The sequence below is a fragment of the Chelmon rostratus genome, chromosome 18 (genome assembly GCF_017976325.1).
Source record: "Chelmon rostratus isolate fCheRos1 chromosome 18, fCheRos1.pri, whole genome shotgun sequence".
Lineage (NCBI taxonomy): Eukaryota > Metazoa > Chordata > Actinopteri > Chaetodontiformes > Chaetodontidae > Chelmon > Chelmon rostratus.
The window spans coordinates 21,096,011-21,120,317 of NC_055675.1; the positions used below are offsets into that span (position 1 = coordinate 21,096,011).

At 42.6% G+C, this 24,307-nt stretch overlaps 1 protein-coding gene across 1 annotated transcript in view; it reads left to right on the plus strand.

The window, feature by feature from the left end:
• The window catches only part of col12a1b (collagen, type XII, alpha 1b), a 130,657-nt gene that overhangs the window by 61,534 nt on the left and 44,816 nt on the right, over window positions 1-24,307 (plus strand). Inside the window, exons 32-49 of the mRNA XM_041958233.1 lie at window positions 2,582-2,711; window positions 3,095-3,234; window positions 3,622-3,751; window positions 3,900-4,039; window positions 4,146-4,275; window positions 4,358-4,497; window positions 6,789-6,918; window positions 7,661-7,800; window positions 9,454-9,583; window positions 10,583-10,722; window positions 10,913-11,042; window positions 12,877-13,016; window positions 13,975-14,104; window positions 14,427-14,566; window positions 15,299-15,428; window positions 18,820-18,962; window positions 22,712-22,841; window positions 23,548-23,690. Of these exons, the coding sequence (XP_041814167.1) occupies window positions 2,582-2,711; window positions 3,095-3,234; window positions 3,622-3,751; window positions 3,900-4,039; window positions 4,146-4,275; window positions 4,358-4,497; window positions 6,789-6,918; window positions 7,661-7,800; window positions 9,454-9,583; window positions 10,583-10,722; window positions 10,913-11,042; window positions 12,877-13,016; window positions 13,975-14,104; window positions 14,427-14,566; window positions 15,299-15,428; window positions 18,820-18,962; window positions 22,712-22,841; window positions 23,548-23,690 (2,436 nt within the window). The remainder of the gene's footprint in view (window positions 1-2,581; window positions 2,712-3,094; window positions 3,235-3,621; window positions 3,752-3,899; window positions 4,040-4,145; window positions 4,276-4,357; window positions 4,498-6,788; window positions 6,919-7,660; window positions 7,801-9,453; window positions 9,584-10,582; window positions 10,723-10,912; window positions 11,043-12,876; window positions 13,017-13,974; window positions 14,105-14,426; window positions 14,567-15,298; window positions 15,429-18,819; window positions 18,963-22,711; window positions 22,842-23,547; window positions 23,691-24,307) is intronic.

A 24,307-nucleotide genomic window follows, 5' to 3' on the forward strand; every position in this document is an offset into this window, starting at 1 on the left:
CCAGGGTGCGCAATTTGATCAAATGTCTGAAAATATGACCACCGAGGTGTTTAGAGCTCCAGATGCATGAATAGATAGAAGATTTTTAACGATCAATCCCAGTTATCTCAAGATAAATTAAAAATCTGAATCTGACAAAGTGTGACCAACTGTCAGATACATAAAGCAACAATCTTTGCAATACAGTGAAATAAAAGCAAAAAGTCTCCCAAAATGGAAAAGCTGAAATACAGTAGTGGAAGCTCAAAACTGCACCGATGTAGAACTAGAAGAAACAGACTCAGTTTCTTTATATGAAAGGCAAAACACATTTTTCTTCGAATTGATGGACCACAAAATGAAATTAAGTCACGGTAGAGATGTTGGACCGCAAAATATTAAATAAAGCAGGGAATGGCAAAAACATTGCATTCGCAGCGCAGGTTGGATTTTGTCTTAAAATCTCGTCCACCTCTTGAGATGAACACAAAACCGTCCTGAAAGTCTGAAGCAAAACGGCGCCAGCGCTCTGCGAGATGCATTTCTGGCCATTCTGAGCTCCTTCATCATATTTTGACGTCTGGTTTATGACAACGTCCCGCGGCTCGATTGTATAGTTAGAGGAGTCCTGCGTTTGGCCGCCAAGCTCGCATTCCTGCTCCGTGATTCCACAGTGATTAGCCCTGGAAATAACTTGAAAGGAAACTGTGGGCTGCAGGAAAAGAATCTCAGTGTGTTGCAGATTTTATTGTGTCTCTGAGATGTTATGACAGTGTTCCCCCAAACAATGTGTCAAGGTCGAATCATGATGTCAGCGGCGCAAATCTGTCTAATGGATCTCTGATCCCCTCGCCACGTCAGATGTGTACACCAGGAGACTGAGAGCATCTGGTGTCGTGTTGTCATCTGCAGGCTTGTTGTTTTTAACATCAGTCATGTGAAAGCAGACGGGATGTTTGTTTGTGTAGGATGAGCTCAGGGTTTCCTCACTGCTCTGAAAACGCAGGAAAATAGTAGATGTTCACTTTGGGAATTGTGCAAATGTTATGAAAAACTACGGAAAACTGGTGTTTTTTGAAGGTCCAGTTCTGTGCTGATGCTATCTGCTATATTATTCAGTATGGTGAAATATTACAGTCAGGAGGAATGATAGCAGAAGACTGAGGCGGTCATGCTCTAACTCACAGTGGAATAAATCAAGCTGGACACCCAGTGAGATGAAAATGTGAAGAATCCTTGTGAGAGTCTGCAGCCTGAAGTTAATTTTAGCTTTAACACGTCATTAAGCCACACACATCCCACACACACCATCCTGCTGCACCAAGTACCAAACGTGGATTAATCCGCCGCTGAAAGTAGTCCCCAGCAAATGAAATGACCTGTCCTTTGAGTAATGTTTGTTAAAAGCTACAGCGAGCAGCTTTTTAAAGAAATTATGGAGCCTTTTTAAAAACGCTGAGAGTCACAGAGAGGTTTTGGAAATCAGAAAGTGCTGAGAGACGCACTGACTGTTTCTGGTCTTTTGATGGGATTTGTTGGTAAGAAGAGAAAAATGGAATATCACCAGACTTACCCTTTAAAAATCAACCTCATAAAAATCACTTTAACCCTGAAGGAAGCAGTAAAATATATTTGAGTAGCCATTTTCAGAGCAGAATTGACGTTGCTCTTTGTAGCATAGATGCTCCACAACATTTCAAAGTTGTGTTTCCTGCTGCAGTAAAAGAAAAGAAAAGTTTGGCACAGTTTGCTGTAAAAAATATCATGTTTGGTTCAAGTTTTGATATTTAAGACAAACAGATAAATTCCATCGTTTGTTGTTAAAAAATGAGAGTACTTAGATCAAGCTATGGCTGCTGTGATGAACACAGTGTTGTTAAACGAGCTGCTCATGTTACCTCATGATTAAAAGATCATCCCATAAACAAAATGTCACAAGTCCGATACACACAAGAGACGCTCAACAAGACACGTTCCACGTTCTTCAGAATGGAGATTCAGCCAAATACCTAAAATACTGATGTAGATGTGATGTGATAACCTCTGTCATTTATCTCTTAGCTACCATTCAAACTGTTTATATCCTCCACGAATGTGTTTACAGTGCTGTATCCATTTCATGATATACTGCAGAGTTGTTTGCTCAGGATTTCCCAAAGGCCTACTTGGATCCCCTTCCAGAGAAATGCTTAACTTACTCATTTATGAATAATGTAAATACTTCGCTGACACTGTCTTCAGAAACAGTGGATCAGTCTCCAAAACATGTCACACTGTGCGATTATTGTGCGATTATTGTGCTGTTGTGAGCTTCAGTTTAGTTTTTGGGAGGCTGAGTGATGACAGCAGATACCTCACCACAGATTTAGAGACATTAAGTTGATTCTTCAGATTTAATGGAGTAATTCTGCTTGTTTCACCTGAAATTCTTGCATGTCCTAATAACAGAGTTTCCATTGCATGCAGCATGACCTTAAAATACCCTGAATTTCATGTTAGTATTTGCATTTTCAGAGCTTTTATTTGGTCTTTTTTGTTCAAACTGAGTGACGCCATGTTTGGGAACACCGACACTGACTGCTGACATGTTTCCTGTGAACAGACGCAGGTTGGAGGGAAGAAGACCGGCGTCACCCTGCAGAAGCTGGAGCCCGACACTCAGTACTCCATCACTGTGGCCGCCGTGTACCCCACCGGCGTCAGCAGAGACATCTCCGGCGAAGGACGAACCAGTAAGGGAAATCAACTCTTTAAAAGCCAATTGGATTATCTGAAAAATGCATCGTCACAAAGCGGAGAACAAATTTGTTTCTGGCTCATGAAAAGTTGACATTTGGGAGATATGTGGTTTTGACACTACAGTGACAAAGAGGGAAAGAAGAATGAATTAAATTAACAAGGAAGGAAGTAAAGGAACATATTGTATGATAACATTTTATGAGCTTATTTGCAAAGTAACCAAAATACAGTAAGTGAAAAGTACAATATTTCTCTCTGAAATGCAGAGAAATAATCTCCTAATATAGATGTTAAGCACAGTTCAGTAAGTTTAGTAAACAAACCGACAGTTTCTTTCCACCTCTTGTTTATTAAACTCTGTTTTCTGCTCCTTCAGAGCCTCTGGGTGGAGTGAAGAACCTGCAGGTGTTGAACCCCACCATGACCACCCTGAATGTGCGCTGGGAGCCCGCCGACGGCCGAGTGAAGGAGTACAAAGTCATTTATGTTCCTGCCGCCGGAGGAGCTGAGAGCATGGTAGGACTGGTAGGACAACCATCTGCTTCCTGTCCGCCGGCTGTGTGCAGCGTTAAACGCGAAGCCGAATTTCTCACCTGTGTGTTCCACCTCAAATGCTCGTGGAGAACACGCAGACAGGACCTCTGCACCTCATGCATGTTGACAACAGCTAGTGATAAACGCAATTCAGCAGCTTTCGTTTGGCTAATGCACTTATCCTGCTTGGCTGGACTGGAGAGTTAACTGGGGGTTAACTGCATTGCTCAAAGGCACATTAAAAGCTATGATGCTGCCATTGTAACCGCTAAGCAACTTTCCACAGCTAATTCCAGTTGCATGCTCGTTTCTTTGTCTTCTGTCTGGGTTTGGAAGAAGCTAATTTGTGTAATTTGTTGTTAAACACAGGAAACAGTGTCTGCAGGCACAACCAACACCATCCTGCGAAGCCTGCAGCCTGACACCCTCTACACCGTCTCTCTGGTGCCAGTTTACGCTGGAGGAGACGGAAAGACCATGTCTGAAAACGGAAGGACAAGTAAGACTTAACCCTGATTTACCTGCCTACCAATTTCACTTTCACAGGATAGTTCCCATCAAGAGCATCAACTCATTAAAAAATGGTCCTGACAGGGAATTACAGTTCATTTCATTTCTATATACGACCTGCCGTGTCGTCTTTTTAGGGCCACTTGGAGGAGTGAAGAACCTGAGGGTGACAGACCCCACCATGACTTCTCTGACTGTGAACTGGGACCCGGCTGACGGAGCCGTTCGCCTGTACAAAGTCTTCTTTGTGCCCGCTACTGGCGGCCTGGAGGAGATGGTGAGTCCCTTTTATGGACGAAAGCAGGTCAGGAAGCTGCTTGAGAGGCAGCGAGTTAGGAGGCCGGCCATCTAAATGACTTTTTATTATCAATCTTGGTAAACAGGAGCAGGTTCCTGCAGGCACCACCTCCATCATCCTCAGGAACTTGTTGCCCGACACGCCATACACAGTGTCGGTGTTACCGGTCTACCCTGCCAGGGAAGGAAAACGCCAGTCAGAGAACGGAAAGACATGTAAGTTACTGCAATATATGTATTGTTGGACTGCAGCAAAGTTAAGGCAGCTCGCCACTAACAATCATTGTGATGCTCCCAGTACCTTTGAGCGGAGTGGGCAACATGAGGGTGACCAACCCGACCATCACCACCCTCACCGTGACCTGGAATCCTGCCGACGGCAACGTTCAGGGCTACAAAGTGATCTACGTTCCTGCAGATGGAGGACTGGAGATTGTGGTAAGGTCCTCGGTCTTCTTCGTTTATTTCACAGAAACATCTCAAATAAAACTGCGGACTGTAAAAATCCAAGAAAGAGGGAAAAACTAATCTACCTGCACCTGTACGATAAAGGCTCTCATGCTGATTGATCAAATATCAAGTATGAAGGCACAAATACAGGCCCGGTTGATATAAATGAAGTGGAGTCCAGTTGAACTTTAGATAAGATATAACTTTATTGATCCCTTATGGGGGAAATTACATTGTTACAGACAGACAATAGCAAGAATAAAGGGAGACAGAGAAGAAGAACAAATTGACAATAAAAATTATTGATTAATTATCTACAAAAGGAGTTGCACATGGTAAGATATGGATAATAAAATACAGTGTTTTGTACTATTGCACAGTCGAAAAATCGATAACAGTAGAAATGATATTAAGTACAGCAAAAAAAAAAAATCTGTAATATTGCACAGGATTTTTGCAGGGATGTGCTGCATGTTAGCAAATGTTCAACATAAATAACAGCAGTGCAAGCAGTAGGTTTGTGATGTGAGTCTAGTCAAGTTAACTTGAAGTTAACTTGACTAGACTCTAGACTTTAAGGTCTATCTTAACTAAAACTAATCGAAATTTTAATGATCTGTGCGGGCAAATAAATTCTTACAGCAGAAACAAAATGAATGAGATGATAACAGAGAATAATACAGCTGGTTTAATTTCAAAGACAATCATTTATCATCATGTCTCCAACTGATCTCTCTTTTTATCCACAACTGGACACTGACTCAGAGCTTCAGATTGGGATGAACTCTTGTATCTGACCTATCTATGAAATAACACAGTTATACAACGCCGAGTTCAGACTGGTGTCTCGCTCAGTTGTTTCAAACCTGACGGGCTGTTGCAGTTTATTGCTGGATGACTTTGCAATCTGATCTGGAAGACGTTCAAGTATCACATGTTTTTGGCACCCGGCGTTGTGTTGCTAACACCGCTGCTCTGTGACAAGGCCTCTCGGGTGTTTTTACACTCGAAGAAACGAGATTCTGGAGAAAGCTTTCAACGCTTGCAGGAAAAAATAAAAATCTGGTCAAATTTCCAGGAGCAACATTAAGACAAAATATTGAAAAAAAAAAGTAATCTCAGTCAGAGTTACTCAGTTTTGAAGTGTCGCAGGTTTTACAGCCTGTCTGACGTGCTGTTCTTCAAAAGCAACAAAACGATCAAAGCTCTCAACAGGGATTTAGTGATGTCATGCTGTTTGACAGGATAATCCCATGGTGCAGTTGCCACACCATAGCGTCTAAATCCTCTTCCAAGAGAGCATCCTTCATCGGTGCATGGCATGTTTACGGGGTTTATATTTCTGGAGCGCGGCTTGAGCAGAATAACTGTGAAAATCCAGTTAATCGGACTGTAAAGAGCCGTGAAACAGCAGTTCAGATGATTTGGCTGCTCGTGTTTGTCTGTTTAGAAACGGTTCGTTTGTCTCTACCGATGACATAACTTTTACCCCCAATTAGTACGTCAAAGTTGATTTCACAGAGCAACTTTAAACTCCTCTGCCAGATAAATCTGAAAACTGTTCATGGGGTTTCATGCGTTGCTTCTTCAGTTAAGAAGAAACTGCACATCCTGGAGTAACTGGAGTCATTTCAATTAGAGTTTGACTGCATTTCTAAAATCTGTAGTTTTTATATAGAAAATGTTCACACTGACAAGATATAACAAAAACCACCAAAGACGGTTTTCATATTGTTAATATCAGAAACAGCTCAAATGAATATTACAATGATACTTTACTTTTGAAAACTTTAATTTTCTTTTATTTTCATGTTTGCTTGATCAAGTTTGTAAGTAATTATTCACTTAACGTAAAACCTCAGTTAAATATCTTTGTTTTTCTCTATTACGTAAGTGTGGTGGGTCAAATTATTTGGAACCTTAAACTTACCACTAAATGAAAATATAACTATTTTTCAACCTGGAACACGGTCTTGTGCTGTTTTAAGAGACTGTTCTGCCCAAAAAAACACACAATTCTTGAAATTTTTAGAGCAAAAAAAACCTCAAGAATAAATGTTTTGAACATTGTCACATAATATTTTCAACTTCAGCTCAGAAATGTTGTTTCAGCCTTGAGGAATTAATAACCACTCAGATTCGGTCCGAGTGCATTAAACTGATCCTCCAGGGGAGGTCGTGTCTTTTCACCTGCTGGAGGTCAAAGGTCACGGCTCTTGGGGCCGGCAGGAATTTAGCCTCTTGTTAAAGGGCTGAGTTCACCGCTTGTGTCTTTGCAGGAACAAGTGTCAGAGAGCACCACCAAGACCGTCCTGGAGAAGCTTCTACCGGACACCCGCTACAGCGTCACCGTGGTCCCCGTCTACGCAGAGGGGGACGGGCCCAGTCTGTCTGACTCTGGCAAGACAAGTGAGTACCTGTGGCTGTGGTCAGGTGCTGTAGGCCGTGTGGTATGTAAGAAGTGCTTCCATGGACCTTTAAAAGCTCCATCATTAAACAGGTAATTTCCTCTCTGAGCCGAGCTGCTTTAGGACTGCTCAAGGCCATTTCAGCTGCATATATTTTGACTGCCAATTCAACTTTAACCTCAGCGTCTTTCAGTATTTCAATAACTTCACATCTTTCAAATGTAAATGTTCAGCAGCAAACACACCCAGCACGTAGCCTCAGACCTCGATCCTGCTGTGCAGAAAAGCCTTATCTCTTCTCTCCATGGCTCCTCCTCTTCTAGCATCTCTAATAAAGGAGTTATTTGTCTAATTTATATTTCATTTTGTCTTTTAGTAACTGTTGTTTCTCTGTATTTTACTTTATCACTAACTGTTAAAGTGTTGTTCTCTGAAAGGTAAAAACAGCTCAAGGGTGTGAAGTGTGAAAATGTTATTCCACAGATAAAGTACTGCAGAACCAGAGCCAGAAAATACAGTCGTAACACAAGTGTACACATAACATCAATCTCAGTAACTGCAGACTGACTGCGTCTGAATCAACAGACCTAAAGGCAAAGTCAACCAGAACACAACCATCTTCATGCCGTCCAGCATCTGAACAAACTGCCCCCTGGACGCCAGTAACCTCTGACTAGACAGCAGCTGTGTGACGCTCGCATCCAAGTTCTGGGTTTGACTTCCTGTTTCTCGTCTCCGCTCAGAGCCGCTGGGTTTTGTGAGGAACCTGCAGGTTATCGATCCCACCACCAGCACCCTGAACGTCCGCTGGGAGCCCGCTGAGGGCAACGTACGCGAATACATCGTGATCTGGGTGCCCGCTGCAGGAGGAGACCAGGATGTGGTAAGACTGCATCCACACCACAAGTCGATCTTTAGTGAAAACTAAGAAACACTTGATTGGAAGAATAGTCGGCAGAACTCTGCCAGTTTTACGTAACTGACGAGGCTTGCCAGTTCCAGATGTTGGATTTTTACCAGAGACTGAGAACATCATCCATGCCCCATAATTGTCTCTGTTTTTATGACACCCCAAATGTGAAATGAAATGTTTGCTTTAAGAGATTTTAGCTACCTTAAAATCAAAATGATTGCTCAGTGGCAGTGAGAGGAGACATGCTAACCTTTATTTAACCGTGAAAATCTAACTGACAGTAAAAATCCTCTGTCTCTCTGTAACTGAATATCATTTATTTTTCATTATTGTAGTTGCATCTGTCTTTTATTGAGGTCCGATTTTCTTTGTGCCATTAATCCGTTGTGAATAATGTGTGGTTGAAGGAAAATAAATCAAACATAAGCAATTTAAGAAACACATTCACCAATTTCACCATGCACACGTGGCAGAAATAAACCTGCCGCCAGTACAGACAACACAAGCAACTAGAGAACACCTCAACAATGGAACCAAGTTACAACACCACAGGGTATTAAAAGCTAAGCAACATGTATGGTCAGCATTTACAGTAATAGCAGTTCGATATGAATTAAATTAGAGTAAATCAACCACAAAAAACAAAACAAAACAAGAGCTGCTGGTCACAGAAAGATTAGATAAAACTGTTATTTACTGGAGGAACATCTGTAGTACTCAATGCTTCTTCTGCATTGACTACGTCCTTTCTTCTACTTCTGTGAATCTGTACAGAAGTCAAATACCTTAAAGTGTTTGTGACTGCATCACAAACAAAGCACAGATACAGTTTTTAAGTAAGAGCAGGTACTGTGCTGTGAGAGCAAAAAGCTTACTCTCAGCGTTGGCCTCAAATTCAAGTTTTCGAGTGGAGAAAAGCCAGTGACGTGAGATGATTGCACTTGTTTCCAAGGCAGTTTCATGCAAGAGCTTTCTTTACTTGTTCTGGACAAAGTGCAAAATCAAGTTATCAGAAGATGATACCCGCTGGATAATGTTGTTGCGTTTAAGATCTACATTTTCTTACAACAAATGGAAAACATTTGACAGTGATGTGGGATAGCTTAACTCACTTCCAAGGCTGTTTTCTATAAAGCAGTGACAATATCTTGAGGGGGGCCATTTCATTGCTCTCAAGCTTATGTCACGTGGTTTGAGAAATGTCGTGAAATAAGATAATTTGGAAGCAGCTGAAATTATCTCAGCGTTTTGGCAGATTTTAGGACTTACTATTTGATTAAATGAACAAAGAACAGATTTATCTTTGCAGCAGAAGCCTGGGGGAGACCGTGCATACGCTCCGTGTTGCTGCCAGTTTGGTGGTTCTGCTCGAATGCCCAGACTGTCCCTGGACAGTTTTTTACATGGAATACTAATGCTTAAAACCGTTGAGCTTCTGCAGCACAAAGACAGTTACTGACTGAAGCTGCATCCAAGAAAACTGGGCTTACAACACATTAAACTGTGATATTGTTCAGTCTGAGAGTCTTTCTGCATCCGCCAAACTTGATAGTGTCTTTTCTAAGAATCCTCCAAATCCGAGAGTTCACCCAGTTCAAAGTTGTTTCTTCTCTCCTCCACCAGGATCAGGTGTCCGGAACCACCACCTCCACCGTCCTGAAGAACCTGGACCCGGACACCGAGTACACCGTCACCGTCGTGCCTGTCTACCATGAGATGGAGGGCAAACCGCAGTCTGAAAATGGGAAAACAAGTGAGTTCAGATGAGTGTGTTGACTGATTTGTAGCTGAACAATATGACCTGGACCTCGAGAGAAGAACAATGCGGAGCCAGAACTCGTTTCACTCCATGTGGAAAAAGAATAGAATAGAATAAAATAGTACTTTATTGCCCACATGGGCTGAAAACTTTAGCTCATCAGGACCAAATAAAGACACAAAGACATGTGACCTGTAGAGCGACAGGGCAGCAGAAACATTAAAACACCAGTAAAACCCGAAAAAATAAGACTAAAATACAAAATTTGCTGTTCTTGCAGGTCAGAGTTTAAAAATGCTGATTCCATTTAACATAAAATACTCCTTCAAAACAGACACAACAGATATAATCACATTTTCTATCATTAGCCAGGGCTGTTAGCCAGCAATTTAAAATACAGGCGTTTGTCAAATCATCCTAAATCCTAATGTAGTAGAAGAAGTGGTTGGATTGAAACTTGTGTCCTCACTAATTAACATCAGATTCGTTTGCCTGGTTGAAATATGTCAGGTGTGTTTGCTTCGCCGGCCACACCAGAGTGACAATTAAAACTGTGTCATCGCAGCATTTATTCTGATTAGAGACACAAAACATTTCACAATCTGAAACAGTTCAGTTGTAAAAATCCACCAGTTCACCACCAGTCATTCTGCTCTGTGAGACTGTGAGTAACCATAGCAACAATACCGATGCTTGAAGCCTGATTGGTCATGGTGTTTGCATAATAACACACAGCAATAAGTCCTGATATACAAATATTGTGTATCACTACACAACATCATGTAATATTGCTCACCCAGCACTGGACCTGCATAGAGACACCAGCCTGAGACAGTGACACAACCCACACTGGTGGTCTATCTATGGTCTGTCTGAGTGATACAGGTCAGGTGGTGCCTGGTTTTGGTGAACTGGCGTTTTTATCACAGACGTGGAACAGACTATCAGAAGACCGCCAATAAATGCACTAACGTAGCTGCTCCTCCTTCTCAGATCCTCTGGGTGGAGTGAAGAACCTGCAGGTGGTCGACCCGACAATCAACACTCTGACGGCCCGCTGGGAACCGGCGGTGGGCAACGTCCGCACCTACAAGATCTTCTACGCAGCTCAGCCAGGAGGAGAAGAACGAATGGTAGAAACTGCTTTGGTTAACTCTGATGTGCCCAGACTGTATTTACAGCTTCACACAGATCTGTTACATCCAGCCTCTTGAAACGTTTCACCACAGCTCCACCTCTGTTAGCTCCAGCCTCGTGCACTCCCACCATTATTAGATTAAGTCGTTGTCGTGCTGACGGAGGTTTTAACATTTCGCTGAACAGGAGGAGGTGTCAGGAGGCACCACCAGCACCGTCCTGAGGAACCTGGATGCCGACACCGTCTACAACGTGGTTGTTGTTCCTGTGTACCCAGACGTGGAGGGCATACGGCAAGCCGAGAAGGGAAAGACAAGTGAGTGACTCACCGTGAGGACGCATTCCTGAAAGCGTGTGTGTATTATTTCGTATAATCGAATCTGACAATACCCTTCATGCTTTGTGTTGGATTGCTTGTGTCAGATGGGAGTTTAGCAGATTGGACCAAGTCAGGAATTTATCTGAGAGTCAGCAAGGTCAAATCTTCTTCACTCTGAGACGTGTGAAATAGCCTGATGTGCAAAACGTCAGATGTGTGGTGCACAGAACAAACCCAGCTCACTTTGTTCACGGGAAGACAATTTACTGCCACTTCACTGCTTCAATTTTAAAGCATCAAACCGATTCTAGGTCTTTAAAGTCATCTGCACTTCATTAATGGGATGTTTTTCTTGTTGAAACACAACATGATTCCTCGATTTCCCTCACGTTCCTGCCTTGTGTTGTCTGTGGGAAAGACTAAGATGCACAGATAAGATGTAAGTGAAGGAAACGTGGATGCAGTTAGGGGAGCTAAAATGCATCCATTGTTCACTGTCCTGGAGGATAAAGCCCTCGTTCCATGAGGTCTTTAAAACTGTGTATCTTCATTAGACAGCCAAACATTTTCCAAAGGATACAAAACATTTTCAGATCAATGTCCAACCAGCCAGGGGTGATCATGTTAGTTACTGGCTTGGACTGGTTCGGTAATCTCTCCCTGTTGGTGCATTCAAGGACAATCCAACATCCACAGAGCTAGTGTTTTATTGCCACTATAAAACTCCCACTATTCTTTTCATGCCATTGATGTTTTTGCGTGATTTATTTATTTATTTATTAATTCAATCGTTGTTTTCATTTGAACTTTATTTTTATTGGGACTCAACACAGCTCACATAAAAAAATAGAAGATGAATTCAGGGCAAAACAAAACAACAGAGGTGCGTATGCCGTCTTTGTAAGCAGTGCCCATCTCTTCATAGATCTGTTCTCTGTGACAGCAGATTGTGTTTAAGGCTATTTTCTACTTTTATTAGAGAGTTCAGCAGAAAGCTGACAGGAACACTGGGAGCAGAGAGATCCAGCTCCATGATTAAAAGCTGTGGGAAACCCTTTAACCTGTAAACCACCGTTATGCCCCGACCTAAACCATCTCAGCTCTTCCACTCTGTTGCTCAACATTTAATCTGTAATAATAAATGTAATCTTTTCAGTAGCTGAGTTGTGGTTCTTCTTGGATTTCACCACCAAAAGTAGAGTTGTGAAAGTGGCCTCAGCATGAAACAGCGTTACCACAATACAATAACATACCTTCGAGAGAATCTACCTTTTTCTGCCAGAGGACTGAATAAACTGAAACAGCTTGCTGCCTGGAAGACAGGAAGTCCATCTGACAACCTGCCAGTAATGTAAAGTGAACTCAGTTTGTGGTTGATGGGCTAAAACACGCAAGAAAACCACCGGTATGGTCCTTTAAAACTAAGAATGATAATCCAGACCTTGTGTATCTGGACTTTTGTTGCTCACAAAACCAAAATAATGAATGCCAAAAAGTTTAGGCAACTTGTGATACATCTGGACACTCCTGATGTGTTAAACCCCCCCCCATCTGGTGCACCCTGCAGGACAGAACGAATGCTGAAGATTATTTGCAGCAGTTAGTCTTTTTTTTTTTCTTCTTAATAGGGATGTTTTGCCTCATAGAATAGCGGACGGTTTAGACAGTCACAGGAAAGACAAAGACACTCCTCTGTGATTGACAACCTCCCTGACGGACATCTGGACCATCCTGATGGGGCGAACCCCACCCATCCGGCGCTCCCTGCACGATGAAGCGAGCATCGAGGATTGTGCGCAGCGGTTGTGTCAGACTGTGATGTCTCTTTCAGAGCCTCTGGGCGGAGTGAAGAATCTGCAGGTGATCGACCCCACTACCAACTCCCTCCGGGTTCGCTGGGAGCCGGCCGAGGGCGACGTCAGGCAGTACCAAATCATCTACGTCCCCGCCGCCGGAGGAGCCGAAAGCATGGTCGGTGTTCTATTGGGACATAATCGTAATAATGGAACTGCATTTTGATTTTAATTCATTTGTCAACTGCTTCTTCTATCAAAGAAGAGAGTTTCTACATTATGCTTGGTAATAGGAGCTACTTTAGATATTTTTTTTATAGATATTGAGTTTGTGTGGACTGCTGGATCCAACTAAACGTGGTTAAGTTTGCTGATCAAACAATCTACAAGGTTCATTTAGTAGCTTTTGATTATAGCTTGTTGCATCTCCTCGTCCGTGCTCGCATATAAAAAAATCCATCTGCTGAGGAAGATTTTATATGCCAGCATGGACAAAAAGTCCTCAGTTAACATAACATACCAGCCGGTGCAACGGTGTGACTCATTGGTGCATTTTTAATTAATAGTTTTTGAACGACAGTGGAGCTCTATGACACAGAGGAAGAAGATACATCAGGCTGTTATACGGGCAATACTTGTTAGTAGATCTGCTCATTTAATGGGTGTCACATGATTTATTAACAGTAAGAAAACTATAGAACATCAGCAGAATCCCTTAACCAAGAACAGGCAGAAGAAGGTGCTCTTTCGTCAAGATTATGGAAGCCAAGAACTGGAAAGAGACAGATCAAGGCTATTTTTTTGCCCTTAAACCTCCCTGACCTCTGCAGAACTTCATTTTATTTGGGTGAATTTTGGGCAAGTGTGTCAAAAATGTCACACAAGACATCTGATGTAACGGTGTAGCCATGAAACATGGAGTCCTTGGTTTAAATAAACATCATAAAGCTTCAATGAAGAGCTGCAACAAGATGATACACAGCAAAGACACGATGCTGTCGGTCAGAGTTAAAGTTAAATTCTGAGAAATAAAATGGGAAAACTGTATCTTAAGGGATTAAAATGCTTATTGACACATGAATAAATACCAACCATGGACTAATGAACATCCCGTCTATTTATTTTGTCCAATACAGACGCAGGTTTCTGGAATGTCGACCAACACGGTGCTGAGAGACCTGCGGCCCGACACCGAGTACAAAGTAACGCTGGTGCCTATTTACTCCGACGTGGAGGGGAAGAGAATGTCAGAGAACGGAAAGACAAGTGAGTTCGGCCAAAGCCGAGCAGCTGTAACCACATCTGGCTCACAAAGAGCTTCGCCAAATCTTGTCACAGTTTGTTTGAACCTGGAGCACAGGCTGCAGATAATCCTGCAATCAAACCCTCAAATCGAGATACTGACAATCAATATGTGACAGCTCATTTATCACTTGTTTATTCAAGATAATACAGTTTTGAGACTTAATATAGCATAAGACAAAAACATTTGATGGTATTGATTTTATTGCATAGAAATTGTTTTATTTGTGCTACATCAGGAGATTGAAATTGACAGTCATGTAATGGCTGTGTGTTGTGTTGACAGAGGCTCTGGGCGGAGTGAAGAATCTGCAGGTCACTGATCCCACCACCAGCTCCCTCAAGGTGCGCTGGGAGCCGGCGGAGGGCAACGTCCGCCAGTATCGCCTCTTCTATGTTCCTGCATCCGGGGGCGCCGAGGACATGGTGAGAGCTTCCTGTGCTTCATCACATACATGACTGCAGGTGTCAGGGTTCAAGATTTAAGATGTTTTGTTTGTTTTTAAGATAATTCAGTGTTTTTTCGTGATGAATCATTCCTGCTGCAGGTTGACTCATAGCATCATCGCTAGTTTTTATCTACGCTGGCACCATCAGTCTGTCAGACTGAAATAGCTCAACAACTGTGGAGAGATTTCAATGAAATTTTGAGCAAACATTGATGGTCCCCAGATGATGAATCCTAACGACTTTGGTAATCTCCTGACTTTTTATGTTGCACCATCATCAGATGGCCGTCAAAATGTTAAATTGTACAATGATTTCTCTTTTTGGTTCATGGCTATATACCTGCAAACTCATTCCCATCAGCCTCAGCTGTTTGGTGTGTTTAGTGCTAATTAGCAAATGTTAGCATGTCAGCATGCTGTCTTTGTCATTGTGAGTATGTTAGCACATGCTAGCATGACTGTGGACTCTTGGTGTTGTTGGTCTCAAAATATGTGTGCTAGACGACAAAGAAGCTTTTTTAATGCAAAGAAACTAATTTTGTTTATTGGTTGTTTATCAACCTGTTGGTAAAGTCACTGTTGTGATTTTGTTTAGAGATCCCAGCTCCACTTCTCTTTCACCTAATTTCCGCAGCTTTTAGAATAGAGTTCATTCATGGATGTGAAGCATTGTGTAATAATCCTGTTTTGTGTGTATGTGTGTGAGCAGGAGCAGGTGTCGGGCGGCACCACCAACACCATACTGAGGAACCTGCTGTCAGACACCCCCTACACTGTGACGGTGGTCCCGGTTTACCCAGAGGGGGAAGGTCTCCGCCAGTCCGAGAACGGAAAGACACGTAAGTCCTCGACTCTCCTCGCACCGTCTGATCAGACCTCGCTTTACATCTGACAGTTTCGATGAAGCTGCATCTTCAGACCACATTTCACACAAAATCAGATCCTGCTGCTTTATGGACAGAAGCACAACGAGGGATTGAAGCTGGAGCCCGTTTTTAATGAAAAACTCTGAATTTCTGCAGTAAAGATGTCAGGACGGGCTTCCTGCCAGTGCTCACAAAAACATTACACAAGCATCATAAAACCTGTGGGGGTTAAACTGGGCTTACTGGACACTTTTAGGGCTGAGTAACATCCAGCAGACACACATTAGACAGACATGAGGAAACGCGCCATTCTTCTATCATTAAGGCTAACCGATCGATGGCCTGATTATAAACCACCCCTTCCAACATATGTTTTTAGAAAGCAACTTATTGAAAAGACTAAACATTTAATCAGACTCGTCCCGTGTGGAGAAAGTTCTCAGAGATCCTTTAAGGTCGAGGATGAAATAGCCTTTGAAGCCTTTTCTCTCGTAAAAATGAAACATGAAATACTTCAATTCAAGCGGGTAAAAAGATCCCACATTTGTTCAGCTTGCCCGAATGGGTTTTTAAGCGCCGCTAATTCCTCATTCTGTCTATCAGTCGCACACAGTCTGTCTGAGCTCCTCCTCGTGAAATTCTGTGACGCCGCCTCTTGGCTGTTGACAGATAATTGGGTCGCTGGTCCGTGTCTGCAGTAAAGACGTCGGGAGATGCAGATGCTTTGTTTTCACTCATCAGGAATTTATTTCACAAGTTCTGAGAAAAACATGCAATTTAAATCAAACTTCTGGACTGATTTAATCTAAATGTGCACTGTGAACAGACTAAACAGAGAACTGTGCTAGACAGCAACATTAAGGCTACAAACTACCCATAATGCAACATTCTCGTAATGCATGGAGAGACCCACACTCACTGACATCTGCTGTTCTAAATATACAGCTGTCCAGTCCTTGAATATAATATGATACCCAGAAAAATATCTTCTTACTGTTTATTTGAGCCAATGCAGTGTTTGACTCATCGGAGGCAGTAAAGAATAAGCGGAGCTACAAAACCAGGTTTGAACACGTGTATTTCTAACGTCAGCGCTCTTTCTGTATCGTATTCCTGAAGTGAACCTAAGTCTGATTCTCCTGGACTGAAGTCACTCATCACTTTCAGCTTGTTGCTGTTCTTTCTGCAAAGTTTGACATCAGAAACATATTTATAGACAAACAGTATCTCCCAGGTGAACCCTAAACTCCAGTGGAAAAATCTGATTGCCAAAACCCCTAATCCTCCCTTCAGGATGAGTCGATGGAACAAAAGAGAAGCCGAGGACTTCTTTTGAAGTGATTGACGGCAGAAAATAAACACAGAAAAATGTGGGATTTTCAAACCGGTGCGGGTAACTGAAGAGCTTGGGCTGGGAAACGTTCTCTGTTTTGAGAACTGTTAAGTCGCTGGTCGCTCTGCGTCTGTGCGGTCTGACGTCCTGTTGTGTGTGTTGGTTTTGTTTCTGCCCGGGCAGCATGCCACGCTCAGTCAGCACAAATGCATCGTGGGGTTTTTAATTGGGAAGCTGTGAGTGAGGCACAACTGCATCTCCTCGGATCGCTCCAGCGGGCAAACATAAGCCTGAATATTGTATTTCTTGTCAGGATAGCTTGGACTCTTGATAAATCACCCACATGTGAAGTGATGCAAGTCAGTTCTGAAGACATTTGGGGGCAGTTTATGTCCAGCTTAAAGTGTTTTTATTGGTTTCTTATGAAGTATTTACTATACAGCATACTACCAGTAATTTGCCCTAATCTGTCAACCGAATGATAACTTTAAATAACATGAGAACTGCGCAGCATTCTGCCGTTTGCTCAACCATCAAACTTGTGGGTTTATTATGAAAATGGTCTTGTGTCAAAGCCTGTTTCACGTTAAATCCACGAGTCTGCAGGTTTAACACTCAAACACTGCATAGTTATCTTGTTATTAAAAGTTACTGCATTGAAGCCGACCATGGTGGCACCTCGCTGTGTGTCAAAGTCAGAAAAAGAACTATTTCATCTTCTCGCCAGTCCCCGAGAGACCAACGTAACCCGTCGTGTCGTCTTTGGTCTGAATGCCTGCGGCCTCAGAGACGTTCACCGCCCATGCAGAATACTTCTATGTCATGTTTGAAGAGGTCGTGTTGACATTTTGGCTCGTGAAACGTTCATTTATGCAGAATGACGGTGAGGACACTTACGCAGAACACGCCAAGCGTCGCACGAATCAGCTGCGGCGAGACGTGAAGCGGTAATGTCTGCCGGCAGGTCGGTCGACCTCTCCATCGCAGCACTGACACGCTGGTGCTCTTTGTGGATCAGTCGATATGAGCCTGTGTGTGACATTAATGATCTTTTATTACCAGTAACTCAATCCAGTTTTACTGTTTCTGTCCCAGGAGGAATTTGTCACATTTTGTCCGGACAAAAACAGCGTGTCAGTCCAAAATGTGAAAAGAATGGAGCTTAGTGCTATGAAACGATTATTAACACAAAATTAGATCAAGATTACACAATCTCTCTGAAGGATAGAGGGTTATTTTGTCCTTGGATGATAAAAGTAAAACATCCTGACAGACTGTGTCCTCTGTAGTTTAAAGGTATTAAATGATTATTTTTTAATGAGGTTATACAACATTAAGGGAAAGGTTTTGCTCTGGAGGTTTTTTTTTCCTTCCTGAGGAGGAGGCTACGTCTACCTACTGCATCTAGTTTTGTTTTATTGGGTAAAGCTCCAAATACCAGGGGGATATGCACATCTGGTTTGGTTTAAAAGGGAAGTTAAAGGCTTTTGCGTAAACCCAAAACTGTGCTACTTCTCTGTACACATTCTCCACATAGACACTATAAAATGATTTTCCTGCAGGAGACTTTTGCTGCATTCAGCATTTGAGTTCAAGCTGGAGTTTGACTGTGATGTAGTGTGTCCCACTGCAGAGACAATTTATTCTTCCATTAAATGTTGATAAAAGCCAGAGATTTGGGGAGTTATTCCAACAAAAATCAGCTTGTTTTAATTCCAAGCTTTAGCGGAGCACAGCAAACAGTAACAGATTTATTCTTTTATTTTGAAATTCACTAAAAAGTTCACTGGGGTTCTGACCTTTTGTAAACTGGTTGAAGAATTTGATTCCAATGCAACAAGAAAAATGCAAAGTTTAAAGTGAAAATCTAATCCTCTGCTTGACATTTGCTCCTTTCTGTTCAGCACTTAACGGGAACATTTTCAGGAATGTAATCACTTGTGTTTGCAGATCCATCAGCGTTAGCCGTCCTGTTCTGGGTCCTAAAATGGGACGTACGTTCCTCATTTCACTTTCTCTTAACCTCTGCAGTCCCACGCACGCCACCCAGGAACATCCAGGTGTACAACCCCACCCCCAACAGCCTGAACGTGCGCTGGGAGCCCGCCTCAGGCCAGGTTCAGCAGTACCGCGTGGCTTATTCCGCCCTGTCTGGGGTCAGACCCACAGAGTCGGTGAGTAGCCCTCTCCACGCTGTCATTAGCAGCAGAATTTGCCTGAGGGGCAGGAAGAGGTGTTTCCCCTCTAAAAAATTAGCTCTGGCAGGTTATTTTACATGTAAACAGTTATAAAAATCTGCTACAGGCATCAGATGATTCATTTTTTTCCGTTGCAGATGAGCTTGTTGGAGATAAGTGAAGTTACATTGGAATAAAGGGGAATTATCTCATCCTGCTGGCACTTTGTGTCTTGCTTGTTTAAAGATAAAGAAGATATCGTGACAGATAGGGCTGCAGCCAATGATTGTTTTCATTATCGACTAATCTGTTGATTATTTTTTTCCCTATTAATCGATTAAAAGCCAAAAACTAATGAAAACGTCCAAGAGCCTTGTTTTGTCTGAGCCACAGTTCAAAATCCAAAGATTTTTGATTTTCCGATTTTCATCTGGAAAGATGACTTAATTGATTAACCGACTAATCATTTCAGAAATAAAGAGTCAAGTTTTCAAATCTGCCAATGAAGGGCATTTTAGCAGAGGTCACAGGACTCATTCTGGGGCCTGTCTCGAGGTTTGTATCTGATGACTTGACTAAATCAAAAAGATTTGTAACTCAGCTTTGACTTTAACACCAATGACTTCACCTGGACTTTAACCATTTCACTCGTAATAACTTGATATCTTCCCAAATTACCGAGCGTGCAGCACATCCGTTTCTCATTTCCCAGACATGTAGACAGAAACTGATGATATCTCAGATCATCACATCCAGATGTATAAACTCTGTATTTGATTTGGTGAACAATGCATGAATTGTTTAGGATGTGAAACACAAAGTTTAGGACTTGTGGGTCTTGATTTTGTTTTTCACTGGGGGCTTTTTGGGTCTTGACTTGGCTCTCAAATTGGGTTGTGATTTGGGATTTGTTGGTCCTGACTTGGTGCTTGACTTGAGATTTGTAGCTCTTGACTTGGTTCTTTTATTTAAGTCTTGACTTGAGGATTTTTGTTTTTTACTTTGTTCTTGACTTGGCAATTGTTGGTTTTGACCTGGGACTTGTTGGTCTTGACTTGGTGCTTCTCTTGGGCCTTGCCTTTCCCCACCTCAGGATTTTTGTTTCACACTGTATATTGAGTGTGTTCTATGAAGGGTTTCTAAACTTTCGAATCAGTTCCATCTATCTCTTCTTCTGCACATCTAATTAAAGCAGTGAAATCAGTGCAGGGTCATAGCTCTCACCAGTTCGGCCGGTTTCGTGGAAACAACAGGTGGTCCCTTTTGGCCGTTCCTGCAGTATTTGTTTTACTAAGTGTTCACGTTGATGTTGCACAGATGTTTGAGCAGCAGTTATTATTGTGATGCTCTTAGATATGGAAATCATGACCTTTCAGCTTTTTACATTTCTCCTTCAGCATTGATTTCATGCATCAGTGCAAACGTCTGGATCGCAGGGAGAGAAAAGGGGGCTTTATTTCCCCAGAAAGAGCTTGAACTCTGTGACTGAAGTCTGGAAATCCTGCTTGTGAGACACATCTGTGACTGACATCAGTGAAAGTTCCTATGATTGCAGTTTTTAGGGCCATAAGAAATAATCTAATTATGCTATTTAGTTCATTAGGATCTGCTTTGATGCTGCTGTGAAGCTAATCGTGCTCCCATGGTTACCTCGCTGAGTGGTTTATTATCCCCTGTGGTCTCTACTTCCTCTATCTATTTTCACTTCAGCTGTATTTCATTTTAATTAACTTTGTGTTTTGGTCTGGGAGGACGCTGGTTTGGTAAAGACGTACTGTAGAGACACAGAGAAGACACAAAGATGAGCTCTGAAATACAAAGATTCACCAGCTCTTGATGACTAATTCAGTATAATTAAGCTCTAACTGGCCTCATTTTACTATCACAGATGTAATTCAGGTCCTGAAGCTCCTGTAAGTCTGTTAATAAACGGAGAATCTCAGTTTTGCTCCTCTGAAAGAGAAAATTCTAGGCTGGTATGGTTGAGTTAAACTCAAGCGGGCAGAGCCGAAAAAGTGATTTTAGAGTAGAACGTTGAGAAAATACACACTTTACGGCCAAAAGTATGTGGAAACTGTAAGATTACACCCATGTACACCCAACGCGTGATTCCAAAGCTATGGGCATGAATGTGCTGCTGTATCAGCCTCCACTCCACTGGTGTCAGTCTTTCCGTCAGACTTTGGAGCCCGGCTGCAGGGATTTGACACAGAGCATTAGCGAGGTCCAACGCTGAAGTTGGCTGACAAAGTAAACTTGCAAACACAGCAAAGCAAACAGCCAGAGCCTGATTCCACAACTTTTCTTCATTTTAAGACTACACGAGGAAAGCAAAACCAAAGCGATGATGACGAGGGGGCAGCTAGGCTAACTAGCTCCCCTTTGCATGGTTAGATGATATTTTTAGGTACTAGCCAAACGCTAGACTGAATAACACAAGCACGCTCATCTTTTAACTCATCTTTTTAACTGGGCCTCAGGCTAATGTGCAGGCTGGTAGTCAAGTGCACAACATGCACAGTTTTCTAGTCATTTACACAAGTTGAAGAACACTGTTGCTGTATGATTTTCTGAAAAATGGACAAAAACTTATTCAGTTTTCAAAAGTGGTGAACGACTTTGGATAGTTAAGATTGGATAATCGCATGTTACAGCAGCATGAGGACAGAATAAGTACAGATAAATAGAGAATAAATAATTAAACAAGACTAGAATAAAATAGAAACAGTACGAGAGCAGCACTCAGAACACCATCAGCTGCTGTTTTACTTGAGCAAACATCCCAGCTGAACTTTAGAAAGCTTCCACAGTCATCAATCACGTATCAGCAGATCCTTCAAGTGGACTCTTTAACACAGTAATCATAGTTCCTCTTAAAGCCCGTGAACTACCCGGAAGAACCGGGATTCTTTGGCTCCGTGTGTCAACCAGTGAGTTACATCCCAACCCTCCAGAGCAGCTCTGCCTCCAGAAAATGACTATATAACTACACCTCCAGTCTAACCTGATCCATTGTGTGACAACAGCCAATCCATTAGCCTTACTGGTGTGTTGACTTGAGGGATTTGAACCCAGGCCAGCAGGCGTATGTATACGTGCTTCCAGTTGTGGGATCTCAACCACATCATCGCTGAGGAACCTGTTTCATGGTCCCGTGTGCCAGAAGCTTTGGGTCCAAAGCCCTTCGAGATATTTACTTTAACCAAAACAAAAGCTCTAAATGGGGGTGGACTCGAGTTCAACCAGCAGATACTTCTCCCATGATGTAATGGCCTGGATTTTTATGGCCCACAATCGGGCAGAGGATAGATGGCGCGATAATCCCGGTGACAGGACGCGGTCTGCCGTCATCCTTGTTGTCGGAAAACACGTCGGGCTACGTGTCTGAACCTGCTGTGAGCCGCTGACAGACCGCGGACTCTCCAGCCGCCTCTTCGCAGAGACTGTTTATCCGTCAGTCCACTTACTGAATGAATGATCTGTTGGGCGTCTAACCTCCCAGGACTTTGTTAGTGTTTCAGGAACTTTGGCAGCCGAATGCTCGGGGAGATAACTGGATGTGAGATGAGCGGTGAGGTCATTATGTACGTTATCACTGCCAGACCTTTATGTAACACCTGAAGAGGCTCATTTGAATAGGCAAAGCCTCCCTGCTGCGTCTGTCGCCATGATGATGATGATGATGATGATGATGACGACGACGATGTCTATATATTTTTTGACGTTTGTGTTTCTTCTCCAAAAAGATCCTGGTTCCAGGAAATATTAACAATGCCTTCCTGGACAACCTGATCCCAGATACTCCATATTCTGTCACTGTCTCGGCTCTGTACGCCGACGGAGAGGCATCGCCAGTCAGCGGCACCAGCAAAACACGTAAGTACAACAACAGCCTCACATGCTGACACTGTATACGCTCAGTGCATACAATCGGATGTCTGACTCATGCTAACCATTGTTCACATCTGCATCGAGACATATGCGTGGATGTGTAACAGCTTGCTGGCTACGCTGCAAGAAGCGATCATGTTAACAAGCACGGTCATCGGGGTTAGCACTTCTATGCTACCCAGTCTCTCTAAACAAATGATGATGTTTTATCATTTACTGGTACTTCACATTTATGATTTATATTTGGTGGTTATCGCAAAGCAAACAGCTATTACAGTGAACAAACAGAGCCAGAAAAGCCTGTTTTCCAACTTTTTTTCATATTTTTTGGAATCCCAAAATAAAAAGCTTTATCGGGAATGTCAACATGAACGAATGAATTAGCTAAATGAAGTGATATATTGATTAGTGCTAGTTACGCACTCATAAAACTTTAGCATTAGCACTCCTGCACCAGTTCTGACTGAAAAAAAACAGATTAACCCAAATCATCATCAATCATTTAAATCCTTGAAAAGACACAGCACTGGAAAACAATCGGAGCTAACCTCATGGATGCAACATTGTGCTATAAAGTCAGTAGCAGGTTAAATGACGTGTAACATACTGCGAATGTAGGGATGGTGTGCAGAAACTCGCAGTGTTTTTAAGTGTGTTGTTGCACGAGGTAACCGGTGTGTTTCTGCCGCAGTGCCACGTGCCGGTCCCAGGAACATGCGCGTGTTTGACGCCACCACCAGCACCCTCACCATCGGCTGGGACCACGCAGAGGGTCCCGTGAGGCAGTACAGGATCGCCTACGCCCCCATGACCGGAGACCCCATCACTGAGTTTGTAAGTACACTGCAAAAAAATGGGGGTCTCAGTAAACCTCACCTCAAAGGCTCATTTGCACCAATCACAAGGGAGGCCAAAATGACGTCACCATGTACGATCAACACACAAAAGGTTATAATGCAGACATGGAGCTGTAGTCCTGGAGGAGGAACCTGCTGCAGACAGAACTGTGAAATGTATAAAACCTTAAAACCGGTCTCTAATGCATGTATGTTAAAGTTCAAACTAGTTCAACGTCTCTTTATTAAGCATTTGTTAGTGAAGTGACTCCTGATAGTTTTGTGGAATTGACGGGCCCTCATAATGGTTTCTGACACCAGATTTTAGTCCTGCCCAGGCTGCTCGGCTCAGCCCTCATCCCCTCCTGAGCGGATGAAGCATTTAACTGTCAGAAAAAGAAATTGAGAGCACCCATTAAAGACAGAAAAAACTCTACAGCTCATTTCAAACATCTGTCTCTTTCGGAGAAAACCTGAAAAGCAGACAGATTTTGAGTGAAGAAAAATCAAAGATTTGAAACTCATTTCGTCCTCTCGACCCTCTTAGTTTCAGCAGTAATGACAGATTAACTTCAGCCAATGACGTTTTTTGTTTTGGATAAATGTTTTAGATAA